Source organism: Gekko japonicus, unplaced genomic scaffold (genome assembly GCF_001447785.1).
Source record: "Gekko japonicus isolate JY-2015 unplaced genomic scaffold, Gekko_japonicus_V1.1 scaffold993, whole genome shotgun sequence".
Classification (NCBI taxonomy): domain Eukaryota; kingdom Metazoa; phylum Chordata; class Lepidosauria; order Squamata; family Gekkonidae; genus Gekko; species Gekko japonicus.
In genome coordinates, this window is record NW_015168077.1 from 321,724 (window position 1) to 338,803 (window position 17,080).

At 40.4% G+C, this 17,080-nt stretch overlaps 1 protein-coding gene across 1 annotated transcript in view; it reads left to right on the plus strand.

Annotated features, from left to right (window-relative positions):
* The window catches only part of MAP3K4 (mitogen-activated protein kinase kinase kinase 4), a 94,879-nt gene that overhangs the window by 57,183 nt on the left and 20,616 nt on the right, over positions 1-17,080 (plus strand). Inside the window, exons 5-15 of the mRNA XM_015414653.1 lie at positions 3,908-4,054; positions 4,957-5,114; positions 6,421-6,520; positions 6,626-6,709; positions 8,046-8,312; positions 9,558-9,707; positions 11,043-11,204; positions 11,721-11,854; positions 14,455-14,533; positions 14,944-15,010; positions 16,949-17,045. Of these exons, the coding sequence (XP_015270139.1) occupies positions 3,908-4,054; positions 4,957-5,114; positions 6,421-6,520; positions 6,626-6,709; positions 8,046-8,312; positions 9,558-9,707; positions 11,043-11,204; positions 11,721-11,854; positions 14,455-14,533; positions 14,944-15,010; positions 16,949-17,045 (1,445 nt within the window). The remainder of the gene's footprint in view (positions 1-3,907; positions 4,055-4,956; positions 5,115-6,420; positions 6,521-6,625; positions 6,710-8,045; positions 8,313-9,557; positions 9,708-11,042; positions 11,205-11,720; positions 11,855-14,454; positions 14,534-14,943; positions 15,011-16,948; positions 17,046-17,080) is intronic.

Sequence of the window (17,080 nt, forward strand, 5' to 3'; positions counted from 1 at the left end):
GCTTCAACACTAAGATGTCAGGTATGACGATGTTACTATCTCAATTCCAGAAATTGAGCGTATCCAGATACCCACATATTCAATGTTTTCTTAAGAGTGCAGCCTTAAAAGACCAACTACAAGTGCATAGATTCCTGACATGGAGATTGCATATCATGCTGTTAGCTCTCACGAAGTATCCCTTCGAACCCATCAAAGGGATTCCTCTGAAATGGCTGAGGATGAAAACCCTGTTCCTCACAGCAGTCACATCAGCAAGGAGGGTGTCTGAACTTGTCAGTAACCCTGAGCTCTACATCTTCCACAAACACAAAGTGGTCATGAGGACAGACCCTAGTTTCAAACCAAAGGTGAATTAGACTTCATCGATCCCAGGAGATTTGACTTCCTTCTTTCTGCCCACACCCCATTCACCGTAAAGAAAGGTTATGGCATACATTGGATGTGCTATGCACACTAAAGGCATTCAGTGGTGGGACGGAACATATTAGGAAAACTGAATCATTATTGATTTCAGTCTCTCCCCCTAATAAAGGTCTAAAGATGGCAAGATCAGCCATCGGCAGCACTCTTAAGGCTTGCATTATCGAAGCCTACAAAGTACAAAAGTTACCCATACCAACCCATTCAGTTTGAAGTGCTGCAACCAACACAGCCTTTACTAGCCATGCTACAGTTGAAGAGGTCTGCAAGACAGCCACTTGGTCAACAATATCACCCTTCTTTAGACATTACAAGATGAACATATATGACTTGACAGATGCAGTATTTGGCAGAAGAGTGCTTCAACGTATTTTGGACACAGAACATAATGACCCACCCAGAGAATAGTGACACTGCTTTGGAAGGTCCCACCAAGATGTCCTCCGTCTCAGAGGGGGAATGGACTATTGGATACCTACTGTGAAGGGTCCTTCTCCTTTGAGGAAAGGAGGACCTCTTGTGCCTCCTGAAGTTATCATCATTCTTCACTCTTCTACTCTGCAAGGTCACTTTTCCATTCTTACTGTTACTAATTATTCTCCTGGTTATAGTTCAAGAGTGTTAATTATTTCTTAGTTTAGGAGATTGTTGACTGCTTTTCAGAGTTACCAGAACTAGAGAGTTGGGTGACTCCCACAAGGGGACAGGAAGTGGAAGACTTTGTTCTTGCATCCCTGATTGGAGGGTGGGAATCACCCACCAAGATGTCCTCCTTTCCTCAGTGGAGATGAACCCTTCACAGTAAGTATCCAATGATCTGTTTCATTTAAAGAACAAAGCAGAATCCCTCTTTACCCACAATTCCTAGAGTTCAGTGAGATAAAATGTGAAGGAAGGCCTTGTACAAGGTTGTTTTGTTTTAGTTTTTTAAAAAGCACAATAGCCTATAGGCTATTGGATAGTCTATGGGATTTGCGCCTGGGCTAGTTGGGCTCAGTTTCTAGCACCAGTCATTGTTCTTTCAGTTTCCATTAAACATGACCCCATATTTTAGGATTGTTGTGAAGATGAATGAGAGAAGCCTTGCAAAATGCTTGGCAGAAGAAACAATTTGTAGAAATCATCTGTATACTAGTAGGCAAGTTGGCTAAATCTGAGGATTCTTAAACCTGGAGACTAGATGCATGAAGAGCCAAAGACCAGCCTTTCAACAAACCTGAAAATTGCACCAGGTTTGCAGAATAAGCTGAAATCTTTTTTAAAAAAATTAAAAATACATTGGGTGGTTAAAAACACGCACCCAAAAACTATAAACAGAGCACCTGTAGCTTTAATAAACAGAGGCCCTGAGGGGCTGTTGTTAGGTGATCACAACAGTTTGGTCAGCATTCCAGGCTTGATATCTGCTTGGTTTCTGTCAGTAAAAGGCAGGGCAGAGGGCTGTTTGGCCTTTAGGAGAGAATTGATTGCCGCCAGCCTGGTAGCAACTAGGGGTGTGCAGTTCTTATTTTCTCTGTATTTTTCAGTTCAGGTCTATTGGACCTGAAAAATTTTGAGATTCCCAAAAAAAAACCCTGATCCCAATACTGTTAAAATATTTGGATCTGGGATTTTTTGGAAATCACAATTTTTTCCGGGTACAATAGACATGGAAGGGGGGAAAAGCAGCGGAAAAGCCACTAAAACCAGCTGAAAGGCAGCTCAGCTAGGGCTCTTTTGGGTGGTCCCTTTAACCCGGACTGTCCAAAAGAGCTTGAAGAAGCCGATTGTTTTGGGAGAGCTCTCCCCATAGCCTCTGCTCGGACTCTGCTGGGCGGCCTAGTTTAGACCAGACTGCAGCAGAACCCACCCAGGCGCTGATCCTATGGGGAGAACTCTTCCACAGGCTTTCCTGGGCAGCCTGGTTTAGACCGGACTGCCCAACAGAGCCCACCCAATCCTGTCCCCGCAGGCTCGGCTGGGGCTCTGTTAGGCAGCCCGGTTTAGACCTGACTGCTCAATAGAGCCAACCGAGGAGCCATCCTGTGGGGAAGAGTTCTTCCCACAGATTTGCCTAGGGCTCTGCTAGGCAGCCGGGTTTTGCCAGTAATCCCCAAATATATCCGGGATTCTTTTGGGGATTTTTTTGTTTTTTGGTTCTCCCAAAAATCTCAGATACATTTGGAAAGCTGAAATATACCAGAAAAATACCAATAGTGTTTTCCAGGTATTTTTTTGTCTTGGGTAAACCCAAATGCACATCCCTAGTAGCAACCGTAGACAGCTTGATATCGCACAAATTGCTTGACTCATCCAGGCCTGGCTGCTTGCTATTGATGTGCAACAACCACCTCAATAAAGGCAGTGTGATGTCGTGATTGGAGTTACAGACTGGGACCTTGAATCCCCATTCTGCTGTGGGAAACTAACTGGGTGACAGTGGGGCCAGTTACATATTCTCAGCTTAACCTGCCTTACAGGATTCTTGTGAGGATGAAATGAATGGGTGGAGAATATTTTAAACTGTATTGGGTGTCCATTGTAGAGAAAGGTAGGATATAAATGAAGTAAATATATAAGAAGCAGATAAAAGGTAGATTGTGTGTGGGTCTGAAAGAGAGGAGGCAGGGAAATGTGAGGATATGGGAGTTGCTAGGAGTAAGGAATGAGGAAAAAGTATGGAGAGGCAATGCAGGAGAAAGTGAGGTGCCCTCCTCAAGTCCTTGCAGGTTCTAACACCACAAATGAGTCTCACTCAGCAGGCACCACACAACGGGGACATAGTTTTCATGGGGAAAAGCTAGCAGGAGGGCTGGTAAATGTAGGTTGGCTGGTAGGTGGGAAGGAGGCAGGAAGATGGGAGTGGATATGGGGGGGGTTCAAGGAAGGGAATGATGAAATAGTGTGGGAGAGTTCTCCCCTCTTGTATATATTAATCAGCTCGGTACAGCCAGCTTCACCACCATAGTATTTCATGTGTTGCATGATCTTTTAAAATGAGCAGGCTTTGAGATTCTAGACCAGGAGTGTCAAACATATGTCCCATGGGCCAGAACCAGCCCATCCAGAGCTCTTATCCAGCCCACAAGCAACTAGTCATTACCTTTATTGCCAGATGACTGAGGCTGTGCATTATGTCCCTATATACTGTCCCAGTCTTAATGAGTAATGGGCGGTGGAAGTGGGAAGGTGGGCATCTGGGAGATACTTTAAGGAAATACAGCAAAAGTACTAATGTTTTAGGCATGTTTTTATTTTGAGTAAATAATAATATCGTTAATTGGGTTTGCCTGTGTCATTTATAAAGTTTATATCTCCAGTACCTGTCATTACATGTTTTGGCATACTTGGCCTGGCCCGATAAAATGACATTTGTGTCAGATCTGGCCCTTGTAACAGATGAGTTTGATGCCTCTGTCCTAGACTACCACAGAATCCATTAAAATCAATGGGTAAACGTTGCAAAACACCAAATTGATTGCTGTTATGGATTGTTCTCTTGCAGCTAGTGAGAGAGTGTAAAGAGGTTCTGAAAGGTGGCCTGCTAATGAAGCAATATTATCAGTTTATGTTACGCGAGGTGTTAGATGATTTACAGAAGAACAACCTCAACATTGATTCTTTCGAGGAAGACCTGCATAAGATGTTAATGGTATGTAGCAATATCTCATAGTGGTTCAATTCCTCTGATTTTGATATTATAATCATTTTTATTTTACCCTTGTTAGTTAACAATTTCTCTAGCCTGTAACATTTTTCTCTTTTCTTTTTTAGCTGTATGGCATTATAATGGGGGATTCCCATGCTGCGATCACTAAGTAGAATCTGCAGAATCTCAGTTCAATTTTGATTTCTAGCCTTCATTGACAGATGGCCAGTTTCTGCCACTATGCTAAAAGATGGTTTACTCAAAACATGGATTATTTCAGTCAACAAAACTGTCATTGGTTCACAGAATGTGTATATTTTTGGTTACAGTATCTTGGAAAAGTCACTATGACTGCCCTAGGAATAATTACCAAGATGTAAGTCCCATTGAACTCAGTGGTACTTGCTTCTGAATGATGCTTAATATCTAGCTGTAAAATACCACTCTAAGCAAGGGGATCTCACCATGGGTACATTTGGATTGGATCCCCTCTATAAAATTAACAGATAGGTGAAAGATAATACCAAATATAGGGTACAAATTTTCTCATAACTGTAGCTTTTGATTAACAAAAGTTATGATCCCCTGATACAGCTAAGAGTCAGATTAATTCACAGTCTGTCACCTGGAAGGACTTTTCTGAGCAGAGAGGAGGGAGTATTCCTGCAATTACTTTTCTTTTGGGGCCTCAGCGTTTGTTTGCTTTCTGTGGCTGTGTCCTGAATGGAATTGTGTACATACGGGGCTGATAACCTTGTCTGAGGAAGGGCAGGGGCTGTGCCTAACCAATTTCTTCTGTTTTTAAGCTGCGCCTAAAAGCACTATCATATTATAGGCAGACTTTCTGGCATTTTGTGGGTCTAATGTAAAACAATTGTATAAATTGCTTGCCTTCCTATTTCAAGGTTTACTTTGATTATATGCGAAGCTGGATCCAAATGCTACAGCAGTTACCTCAAGCATCTCATAGTTTGAAAAATCTCTTGGAAGAAGAATGGAATTTCACCAAAGAAATAACTCCTTACATAAGAGGAGGTGAAGCTCAAGCTGGAAAACTATTCTGGTATTACATTCTATTGCTGCTATTCTTATGCAGATTTATCTTAGAATATAATTGTCTTAAATTGGTAATGTGATATTACTTTTTAAAAATTTCTTGGTAGGAGGTATTTGTGCTGTTATTCATTTTAAAGGTAGAATTATGAGTTTTAAAAATCCTGCAGTGGTGGATTCTAGTTACTTGTTTTGCCAGAACAAAAAAGCTGGTGGTAGAGTGTGAATTTTTCAAATTTAACTTCATAGCCAGTTTTTCTCACTGCTACTCAAGGCAGATCACACCATATAAATAGCGTATTCAGACAACATAAAGTATCCCATAAATAATGCAATAGGAGTAGGATTATAGTGTTAGAGAAACAATGCAAAACGAAAATATCAGAGATGATATATGGATGTAGCCCTTGAAGTACTAGTCCCTCCTCCATACCTGGTGATTTGCATCTAAACTAGAGGCTGCTGCTGGACTAGCATGGACTTTGCAATCTCTCTGGCAGGAGTATTTCTTCCATTCTGTCAAGACAGCTTTTATGTGTGTGAAGATACCTGGCTTTGTCTCACTTCCTGCACTTTAATACACAGAAATGTAACACAGAGTAGGCAAGGCTGCCAAGTCATTGTGCCCCCAAATTTACCATGATGAAGAGTAAATGGCTTGGATGACCACAGCTTCTGAACTGCAGCTGTGTACATGTCCACTATATAATACAATTGAATTAATAACGAAGAAAGAAATGCATGGTAAAAGCATCCTAGATGACCTGGGCCATGGCCACTCTGCTGCAGCTCTGTAGTAGTATTTGATTTGATTAATAACATCAGATAATCTATGAAATGTTTGACTCCTGGAATATAATCTGCAAGGAGGAGACATGTTGTAGCTCATGATTTTGCATTTTAACAGCACTGCATACATGCTGTACTTGTCCAGTGCATATTATTTAGGAATTAGCCGTATCTTGAGATTGGTGCTTTTTCTAATGCTTCTAACGTTGTCGAAAGCAGTAACACATTTGCCTAAATCAATTTGTGTATGTCTTGCTATTTAAAATACTCTAATATTAATGATTCTTTAAATTATTGAGAAGGTTTTATGCTTGACACAAAGGAGTAAAGGTTTGTTTCAATTATCTTTCAGTGACATTTATGAGGCATGATAATTATATATTATTTCTCTGATATTTTGTGTTTCTGTGAAAGATGGGGCATTTTACCTGTCCTGGGTTCATTTTTAGCTTGTTTTCTGTATATATTTTCCAACATTTTTAAAAAATAAACTATTCAAATAACTGAATTCTGTTCCATTTTTATAGGAGGTCTGTTATAGAGATCAGCCGGGCACTGAAAGAGCTGTTTCATGAAGCTAGAGAAAGAGCCTCCAAGGCTCTTGGCTTTGCCAAGAGGTTAAGGAAGGTAAAAATTGAAAGGGGTTCTAAATATCATCAGAATTCAGCTGTCTTGACAATCTTAACAGTGCAACCAAATAAAAAAGTCTTTCTCTCATCTTGTTATTGTTAGGACCTTGAAATAGCAGCAGAGTTCACATTGTCTGCTTCAGTGCGTGAGATCCTCGGTGCCCTGAAAACACAACAGTATATGAAGGTAAAATCAGTCTAAAGGCTTAATCTTAAATGATTAAAGGCAGAAGTAGACCAGATATATGACAAGTGGTTTGTCCTGCAGTAGGTTTTGTTACAGCGCCTGTTTCATATGGATTGTACCACTTCAAACTGCAGATTGGGGCTTATATGGGTGAATGCTGCTCCATATTAAGAGTTCACTATACATGGAAAACTCCTGTGCCAGTTTACTACATTAATAGTATTCTTCTTTGTGGAGGCTAAGGGTGAAAGTAAACCTGTGTGGGCTGGTAGAGAGTACCAGTAAGAAAGTGGCCAAAGTGGCAACTCCCATCTTGTGCTTTTAGCCCCGCAAAAGAGATGGTACCACTACGAAATTTAAGTTATTTTCACCCTTGAAGGAAGCATATTCAGCCATGTCATCCCGTATTTGGAGCCTGAAGTGGTATACCCCAAACACAGATTAACACCTCCTTGAGAACTATTACTAGCTTTTGCATTGCAGGGCGTGCACAGCAGCCCCCTATATGGAATTTGTGATGAAATGTGGCTGTGTGCTGTTTAAAGAAAAGATGTCAAACTTTAGGTTAACCTAAAGAGTTCTTTGTCTCCTCTCAAAAATCTGAACTGTGGGAAAACAAAATGAGCCAAAGCCACTAAGCAATCATGCGAATAGTGATTTGCTTTAGGTGTGCCCGTTGTCCTTGCTCAGTAGCTTTCAAGGAATGGGACTTAGCCTGTGCAATGTTGGGAAAGAAATTAGTGTACGTGCAGTTTGGACGGCAAAGGATGAGATGGTTAGACAGTGTTATCAAAGCAACGGACATGAAATTAAGCAAACTCCAGAGCAGGATGGAAGACAGGAGGGCCTGGCGTGATGTGGTCCATAGGGTCGCAAAGAGTCGGACGCGACTGTGCGACTGAACAACAACAACAACAAAAGCAGTTTGGTAGCATGATCTGTGACTTCACTGCTGAAGTTTAAAAGGCATTCCCTCTGTGCATGTGAGAGGCAGCATGCATGTGCATGAATAAGAGTTGGTACTCATGTATTGTGCAGGCTTGAACAGAAGAGAATGTATCTCCAAGGCCAGTACAGCCTCAGTGTCAAAGCAGCATGAGCTTTCTGACTGCCTGGTTCTTGGGAGACTGTCTTCTGTCTCAGTGCACGATCTCAGTGTTGCTGGAGGGGATGCCTTCCCCCAATTGGGAAAAAAATATTCCATTTGTACTGTTCTTTTTTCCATGGGTGGCATTTTGTGCTCCAAGAAAAATGTCATTTTCCTCTGAAGAATTTCAAGGGTGAATATTAGCACATTTCTAGGTGCTGATAACTTGAGCCATATATTTTTCTGCAGGTACAAATCCCTGGGCTTGAAAATGTACAGATCTTTGTGCAAGAAAGTCTTTCAGGAGAGAAGTCTATTATCTTGCAACTGCTTAATGCCGCTGCAGGAAAAGACTGTTCAAAAGACTCGGATGAAGTTGCAGGCGAACCCTTCTTGCTGATGACTAAATACAGTGATAAAGATCATGAAGGAGACGACAGCTGGAGCACATGGGAAGGACAGCTTGTCAAACTAATGCCTCAGGTGGAAACGATTGATACACTGAAAAATATGCAGGCAAGTATTTTCCGTATTAGTAACCAGTCATTGTACTTCTGATTTACGGACTACAAAAGTTAAAGAGATGTTCTGTTTTTTACAGCTAGATCATATTACAAGTATTATTAATATAATAGGGTACTTGGGAATTTGGCTTTCTATTCACTTGTGAATATTCTTACACACTCTTAAATGGGTTTAGTTTGCATAAAATTCTGATGCTGCAAAATGATGGGTAGTTGTTTTCTTACATTGTATGGTTTTGAGAATAATGAAAATCAAGATACCTGTGATAGTATTATAGAGCCTTTGTTACCATTCTGATTGATTTATCTCTTGCCCTTAGACAAAAATTTCAGATCTTCACGCTTTCTTTGCTAAATATATGTGAGAGAGGGGAGGAGGGGGGAAAATTGGAATTTATTTCATTTATTTTTCTCCCCAGTGGGTGGCTTACAACATTATATTCCTCCACACTCTTAAATGGGTTTTTAGTTTGCATAACATTCTCCACTTCTTTATTTTATCCTTACAGCAACCTTGGGGGGGATAGTTTAGCTGAGAGTGTGTGACTGACCCAGGGTCACCTTGTGAGCACCCGTAGCAGAGATGTGCCTTTTACTAGTGTGTTTTTATCATGCAGGTGTGCATGGTCCTTTCCAGAACTAATTTCCTCAGGTAAAAATCGAAATTGTAGGTTCCTGAAGACTTTTCTTCCAAAAGCCTTTTCCTTCACATTTGAAATTCTAATAATTTAGTGACTGACTTAAGTGGGTAACAGTCAAAGTTTCATTTTTGGCAAGAAGAGCTCTATTTGTGATTTTTTTTGCCCTTTCCCCCTTGATTATTTGTTGAGCATGTGCCTGCACTGACTTCACTCCCCAACAGTCTGTGCCAGAACTGTGCGTTCAGCTAGAATACTTGGAGGCAGTAGATTTCTACCTGTAGCAGGTAGCAGCCCCTACTGCATACAGTGACAGTCAAACTGTGTACGGGAATCCATTTCTGCATGCGGAATGTCACATAATGGACCAGGATGACTTGCAGGGAGATCATTAGAAAATGTAGAATTAGAATTGTAGGGATTGTTCAAAAAGTTAGCCATTTTGTTGGAAGAATAGCAATAACATCTAGATTTTTATTTTAGACCGCAGTGAGTACTTTACATTTCAGAACAGTCACAATCGAATTCACTTCAGGATAATAACTTTGAGAGTTTGTTTTTGGCAACACCTTCAGGTAATGTAACTTTGTATATCCTAGATTGACAACCTCCTCCTTGTAGTCATGCAGCCTGTTCATCTTGTGAACCAGAGAAAAAATTTCCAACAGTCCCTTGAAGGATTGGTCTCTTTACATCAGGAGCAAACATCCAGCCAGCCGGTTGTTGCCAAAGCATTGCAGCAGTTGAAGGTACTCCCCTTCATTGTCTTATGGAACGTTCTAAGTAGCTTATTACTACAAAATATGAAATGAGTTACTGAATTCTATTTTTCACAAATATGATCAGCAAAAGATCATTTGTAGTAAGCGTTGTATGTATAAATGGAGGTTTTACAGTTACTGTAGCAGTAATATTTATACACAATGGAATTACAATTTTAAGTACTGATGGAGTGATTATTTTGTGTGTGTCTAGCGTAAAGCCATAGCAGTAAAATTACTTCCAAGAATACTACTGGAATTTTTATATCCATAAAACTTATTGTAAATGATAAATACAATAAACATATAAATGTCCTCCTTGGGAAAAAGTGGACTTTCTGTTTCTGTTATAGTGGGGTCCAAGTTATTTGATAGTGATTGTTGGGAGGTAAGATATGAAAGGTTAAGGACTACTGTATAATTGTTAACAAAAGTGTCTGGCTCCTGAAAATTCATTGATGACTCCTAGAAATATGAAGTACTCTCCCAACCTTACCTCTGAGATTTTTGCCAAACAAAATATCAGAGATAAGGCTAGCAGAGTACTTCAGATTTCTAAAAGTAATCAATGAATTTTGAGGAGCCAGGCAAAGTGCTTTAGATTTGGAGGAGACACGAACAGATTTTTAGGAGCATCCCTGTATGGGTCTGAAAACGTATCCTACAGAATACTGTATGTATCTGTATACACCGGGATTATTCTCTAATGGTGTAGATAGTCTTGCAATAAAACCTTCATATTACATGTTTTCAGTTAGTAAAACTTGTCTTTAAAAACATTTTACTCATTCCGAAAGAATATTTCATATGAGATTCTTAGAGTTCTAAAACACTAGTGATAACACAGTACACAGAGTTCAGAAAGCAAGCAAGCACTGTATAAATAATGCAGATCATGGAGTTCACAAAGGTATGCTAAAGAAAATATATTATAGAAATAACAAATATAACAAGGACCACATATATCAGTAAAGGAAGATTACATCATAACATGTGCAAGTCCATAAATAGTATCCATAAATTCATAAGTAGTTACATGTCCATAAGCTGTAAGTAGACGAAGACTCCAGATTTTAATCTTTGTTTCGAAGGCTCTTCTTCAAAGAATTCAAACTACGTTATACTTCTTAGAGTTCTCCCATTTTTTTTTTAGTATTTCCATTTGAATTCTTTTTAAAGGGCCCCCATGTCACAATTCATTTTGGTCTTTAAAACACAGCAGGGCTCATTTTGTTGTTTATTAAAATACTAACAAGTGGCCATTTAGGATTATTTTAAAATCTGATGCAGTAATATTTCAGCTGCTTTTTTTCTCTTTTCCAGAGTGATGCTTTGCAGCTGTGCAATAAGATAAGCGGTGCAATTGACAGAGTTGATCGCATGTTCACATCTGAATTTGATGCTGAAGTGGATGAGTCAGAATCTGCCACATTGCAGCAATATTATCGGGAAGCCATGATTCAGTGTTACAATTTTGGTTTTGAGGTAAGTCCAACCAAAATCTCTTGCCACATTTCCATAGGATTGAAAATGTTTAACTTTCTTCAGAGAAAATAAATGATATTTCAGCAATTGTTCATAATGTTTAGCAACCTGGGAGCTAAGTCATTGCACTTCTGAAGCAGTTGCTTGGAAATCAGAAAAATGCACCAAATCAACTCAAACCGTTCTCATGTCATTTTCTTGTTCTTTGTGCTGGGGCTTCTGACATTTACCTTCTGATTGGTAACTGTGCAAAAGGAACGCTTGGCAGTGCCTGCTCTTATATTAAATCTACAAAGAAGATGCAGGTTGCTTCATTTTTCTATAGATAACAGCAGGCTTTAAATGCAAATTTTTACAAATACTTACCACAGCATTACTCTGTTGTTAACTTTTCTGTGTAGCTGCATTGTGCTTTGCATTGCCCTTTAGCTGGGCTGTAGATCAGGGCACAGAACTCAGAAGGGGTGGGTAAAAATGGAACAGAACGACGTTAACTTTAATTTTGGCATATTACAGTACCATAAAGAAGTCATTCGTCTGATGTCTGGAGAATTCAGACAGAAAATTGGAGACCAGTATATCAGTTTTGCAAGAAAGTGGATGAATTATGTGCTTACTAAATGTGAGAGTGGTCGAGGCACCAGACCAAGGTAATGATCACGTAGACACTCCTTGGTGTTTTCTTTCCCATTCTTTTCATTGAGATCTTGCATGCAACAAAGACATTGCATGTGACAAACACATTGTTGCTGCCTTGAATTGCTTTGAAGAATTTTATTCAAAATGTCACAACATGGATGTGGGAATAAAATACTGGAGATAATCTGAGGCCCAGACTTTTCAAGGGTTTTACTTGTTTTAAGTGAATTTATTATGCGCTTGAGAAATCAGTGAGGGAAACTGAATCCTGAATTATTTACTTTAGCACAGTAAAACTTAATTTAGAAGTCATGTTTAGTGATATTTTAGGATTGAATATTAAGAAATTCTGGACATTGGGGGGTAATCCTAATATTTCGTGGAAGTATACATTCATTTGGAGTAAGTTAATTGTCATGACCAGAAAACAAGCCTAGAATTAATGCTCACCACACTGTTTAACTGTTCTCAGTTGGAGGCAGAAAAAAAATCTTATTGACATAAGCTACATTAAATAATCAGAGCTGTTTACAGTATAATATTCACTACACTTATTAAATCAAGAGTTTCACTCACTCTGTAAGACTCTCTAGTGATTCAGCAGGTATATACAGTCCGGACTATTCAGTCTTGGTTAATCAGCGCTGGCCCAAGGATTTTGGGCACCCAAGCCCACAGCCCCTGCCATGGGGAGGCAGGAAAACAGCTCCTGACCTCCACCCATCCCATGTCACAGAGAGTGGGGAAGTGAAAAATGGCATCCAACTGCCTCACTTCTGCGGTGCTGGGAGGTGGCGAGGGGGAAAAGAAAACAGCATGGTGAGGAGGTATACAGGTGCCATTTCCCCATCTCCCTGCAGTACTTTGGTGGGGGGGAGGCAAGGAGTGCAGATGCTGTTTTCCACTTTTCCTGTCTCCCAACGGTGTGTGTCTGGGGAGGGGTGAGGAGTATGATATCTGAATGTGATTAAACTGTTCTCCCCTATGAATATGCATGCACATGTAGCTTCAAATATGGCCAACATAAATGCTGCTGCCATTTCCCGATTCTTCTACACCAGTGTCAGCTATGCTGCCATGGCAGCGGGAGGGGTCAGATGACCTGTGTACAAAGTACTGCCGCATTCCTTCTGTGTTTCTTCTCTGCTGTAACGCTTGCTTATCTACAGCCATGCAGGTGGTGTAGTGTCTAGGAGTGAGGGAATCATGGGAGCGCTGTCGGTTCCCAGCTTTGGCTCAAACGGCCTGGGGCTCCTTCTCCCGCGTGTGGGAATGTGGCTAATTGGCCCAAGGAAGGGGTGTGTGCATACGAATACCCTATATCCCATTATGCTTGTAGGGGCGACGCCATTCATAACAGTGCCTTTGTTAATGCATCTATAGCTCTTCAATAAAGTATAACCTTTCTGATAAGCGTGTACTCTGTTGTTGGCTGTGGAACCTGACAACCAGAGGCAATCAATTCATACCAGCTGCATTAAAAGTCTTCAGGGCCAAAGTAATCCCCAGCTCATGTATGGTATTCCAGTATGGATAAGTGCACTTAATGGCACAATAGAATGTGTTCGATCTAAGTTTCTTCGAAAGATCGTGGGAATGCTGCTTTGTGTACCTTATGCAGCCTTGTGTTTAGAAACTGGGTTAAATTCTGTGGAATCTGGTGTATGGCTAATAACAGTAAAATATTGGCTGCGTTTACATTACAATGTAGACCAAGGGAGCCTTATACAACAAATGCTTACAGAGTCAATCATGTCTAACTGGCTACCACACATTGAGAACAAAATAATTGCCATGGGCATCCCATTGGACTCACTGCTTATGCTCCCTTTTATGGGTGCTTTTCAGATGATTAAACGCAAAGTCCTTGACATTGAAACACAAAGGCTATACAGCTTAGCCAACAAATCTTGCTCCCCTCTGAACTTTGAGATTCCCCTCTTGATAGGCCGAGTGGCCCCATACCTATCTGTTATACAAGCACCACAACAGCACAGAACCTTTTCACTAGCAAGATTCAATGCACTACTATCAGCAATCTTGCATGGGAGATATAATAATATAGCATGTAACTCTGGATGCATTGAGGCAGTTTCACATATCTGTTTGCACTGCCAATTTTATGTAGATATACGTTTTAGATAATTAAACCCTATTTTAGCCAACATGACAGACCTTCCTGACGCTTTAAAAGTGCACCGTCTTCTGAATGACTCCGCTACTGAAATATCAGTGAAGGTAGCCATGTTTTTACAATCAGCTATAAAGCTTCAGGGGACAGAACCTTCAGTTGGCTGTGTTTTATAGTTGTATAATGTTTAGAGGAGATTTTTATGTAGCATGGTAACAGGGATGGGTTCTCTCTTGCTAAATCTTCTTATATAAGCATTTTGGCTAATGAATAACATCCTTCTGATCAACAGGTGGGCAACACAAGGTTTTGATTTTCTTCAAGCCTTCAGGGGACAGAACCTTCAGTTGGCTTTGTTTTATAGTTGTATAATGTTTAGAGGAGATTTTTATGTAGCATGGTAACAGGGATGGGTTCTCTCTTGCTAAATCTTCTTATGTAAGCATTTTGACTAATGAATAACATCCTTCTGATCAACAGGTGGGCAACACAAGGTTTTGATTTTCTTCAAGCCATCGAGCCAGCTTTTATTTCAGCTCTGCCTGAAGATGACTTCTTGGTAAGTCTTCAACCATTCTTACATTTAAGTTAACCAGTGTTGACCTCTGTTGGCTGTGCTTGAGGCCAGTGCTCGCTCTAAGCTGTGGAGTCTTGTGAGAAAAAATTCTACTTTGCGAGCTACTGGCATTAAAGTTGTGAGTGAAGGATTCGGCTGCTGCATAAATTGGTTTGCTCTGGAGTCATCCTTCCTGAGCTAAGAGAAAAATGTGTAAGCTGGAGGCTAAAAAACTGTGAGCTAGCTCACACTAACTCAGCTTAGAGGGAACACTGCTTGAGATCATCCTACTGGGAAAGAAAGGCTCTTTTGAGGGTTCATAAGCATTCACTATTCTTGACCGGTACATGCTGATTAAAGACACAGCACTGTGGCATTTATTGTTTCAGCACTTTTTACTTTCTGTTTTCCAGAGTTTACAGGCTTTGATGAATGAATGTATTGGCCATGTAATCGGAAAGCCTCACAGTCCTGTTACAGGTTTGTACCTTGGTAAGGCAACAGCTATGGTTTCTTCCTCTGGAACTTTACAGCTGTAGTTTATAGTAATGTAAGTGTTTTAGGTAAAAAGTGAATTTGTTATTATGAAAGCTACCATAGAAGATGTCCCTGTACTGACCTGGGCGGCTCAGTCTCATCAGACCTTGGAAGCTAAGCAGGGTTGGCCTTGATTGGTACTTGGATGAGAGACCCCCAAGGAACACCAGGGGTGTTCATCTCTTGCCTTGAAAACACTACAGAGTTGCCATAAGTCAACTGCAACTTGATGTCCCTTTCCACCATCATCCCTATTTAGGTCAGTTCTCTAATACACTGAGTGGATGTTGGTCTTTGTATAGTATCTTTCCCACCCATACTTTCAAAGATACTTTAAGTTAGGCCTGCACACTGTATGACCCATCAGCCATGTATACCGATTTTACAAGTGCTTATAAAATTCCACCTCCATCACTTTGCAGCTGCAGCTGGCCGGTAGATGGTATTCGGTCTGGTGAGTGTGTACATCTATGTGAACTGGAGAGGTTTCCAAACAAATACATAGAATGTATGAACTGTGAACTGTGGCTGCTGCAGAAAGTCTATAAGCAGATAAATTTCTTTTATTATAAAATGACAGTGCAGCTACAGTGAAGAGGTTTGTTTGTTTATTTATTTATTTATTATTTGTATTTATACCCCGCCTTGCCTGACAAGCAGGCTCAAGGCGGCTAACAGGATTAAATAGCATGACAAAACATTAAAACAATTAATAAATACCATATCCGTTAAAACAAGTAAACAACAACAATTACAGAACCAATTATGGCGGCAATCCAATCAAATCCTGAGATAGGGGTAGTAACCAACAGAGACTCTGACCAGAAGATGGTCTAAGTTCGGCCAGAAGATGTTCCAGGGCACACCCCTCAGTGGCTCCAGTCACATTAACAGTTGTGTATTCTCATTATAAATTGCTGCACTTGAATGGTCCTTTTGTCTTTTTTTATTTATTTATAGAATTTGTACCCCACCCTCCCCGCAAAGCAGGCTCAGGGTGGAAGAAACATTGGCTAAAGGGAATTAAATCTGCACTATAGTTATTTGGTCATCAAAGGTAGACTGGAAGAGTTATTTCAACTAATGCAGGTCTAGGTTCATTGTGAAAGTATACCTCCATAGTCAAGCTAAATATTTATTTTTGTCTATATTTCTAAAGTTGGATTTGTCTTAATTCGTCTTGTACATTTAAAACTTTAGGCAGCCTTTTAGAGAGCCAGTTTGGTGTAGTGGTTAAGTGTGCGGACTCTAATCTGGGAGAATCGGGTTTGATTCCCCACTCCTCCACTTGCACCTGCTGATGTGACCTTGGGTCAGTCACAAGCTCTGGCACAGCTGTCCTTGAAAAAGAGCAGTTTCTGTCAGAGTTCTCTCAGCCCCACCCACCTCACAGGGTGTCTGTTGTGGGGAGGGGGAGGGTAAGGAGTTTGTAAGCCGCTCTGAGACTCCCTTGGGTAGTGAAGGGCGGGGTATAAATCCAATCTCCTCCTCCTCCTCTCCTCTTTTTTTAACCAACCTTTTTTGTTCTCATTTTCTTGTATTATTTTATACCAAATAGAAGGAATCTTAAAAAGTAAGAATACTTTATTAGTGTTTATAATTTCATTTAGTATGTGAGTTGTCTAGAATGTTTCCCGGCATCTCCCAACTGTTAACTGGTAGATGACCTGACCCATTTCTTAAACCTCACTTACATTGGGCTGGCAGATAACACAGCATAAATCTTTCCAGTTACTATTTGCTAAAGATGGATTTCAGCCCAGTTGCTGCCATTTTAAACAAGTTGCATGAACTCGGCCTCAGTAACTGTGCTCCTGCATCAATGCAGCATGCATGTGTTGGGTGTTTTCTTAAGCCATTTGAATTGTCTCCCGTTTGTAGCTATTCATCGGAATAGTCCTCGTCCTGTGAAAGTACCACGATGCCATAGTGATCCCCCAAATCCTCATCTCATCATCCCAACGCCTGATGGGTTCAGGTATTAAGAGCAGATCTAATCCTTGTTATTTGTAA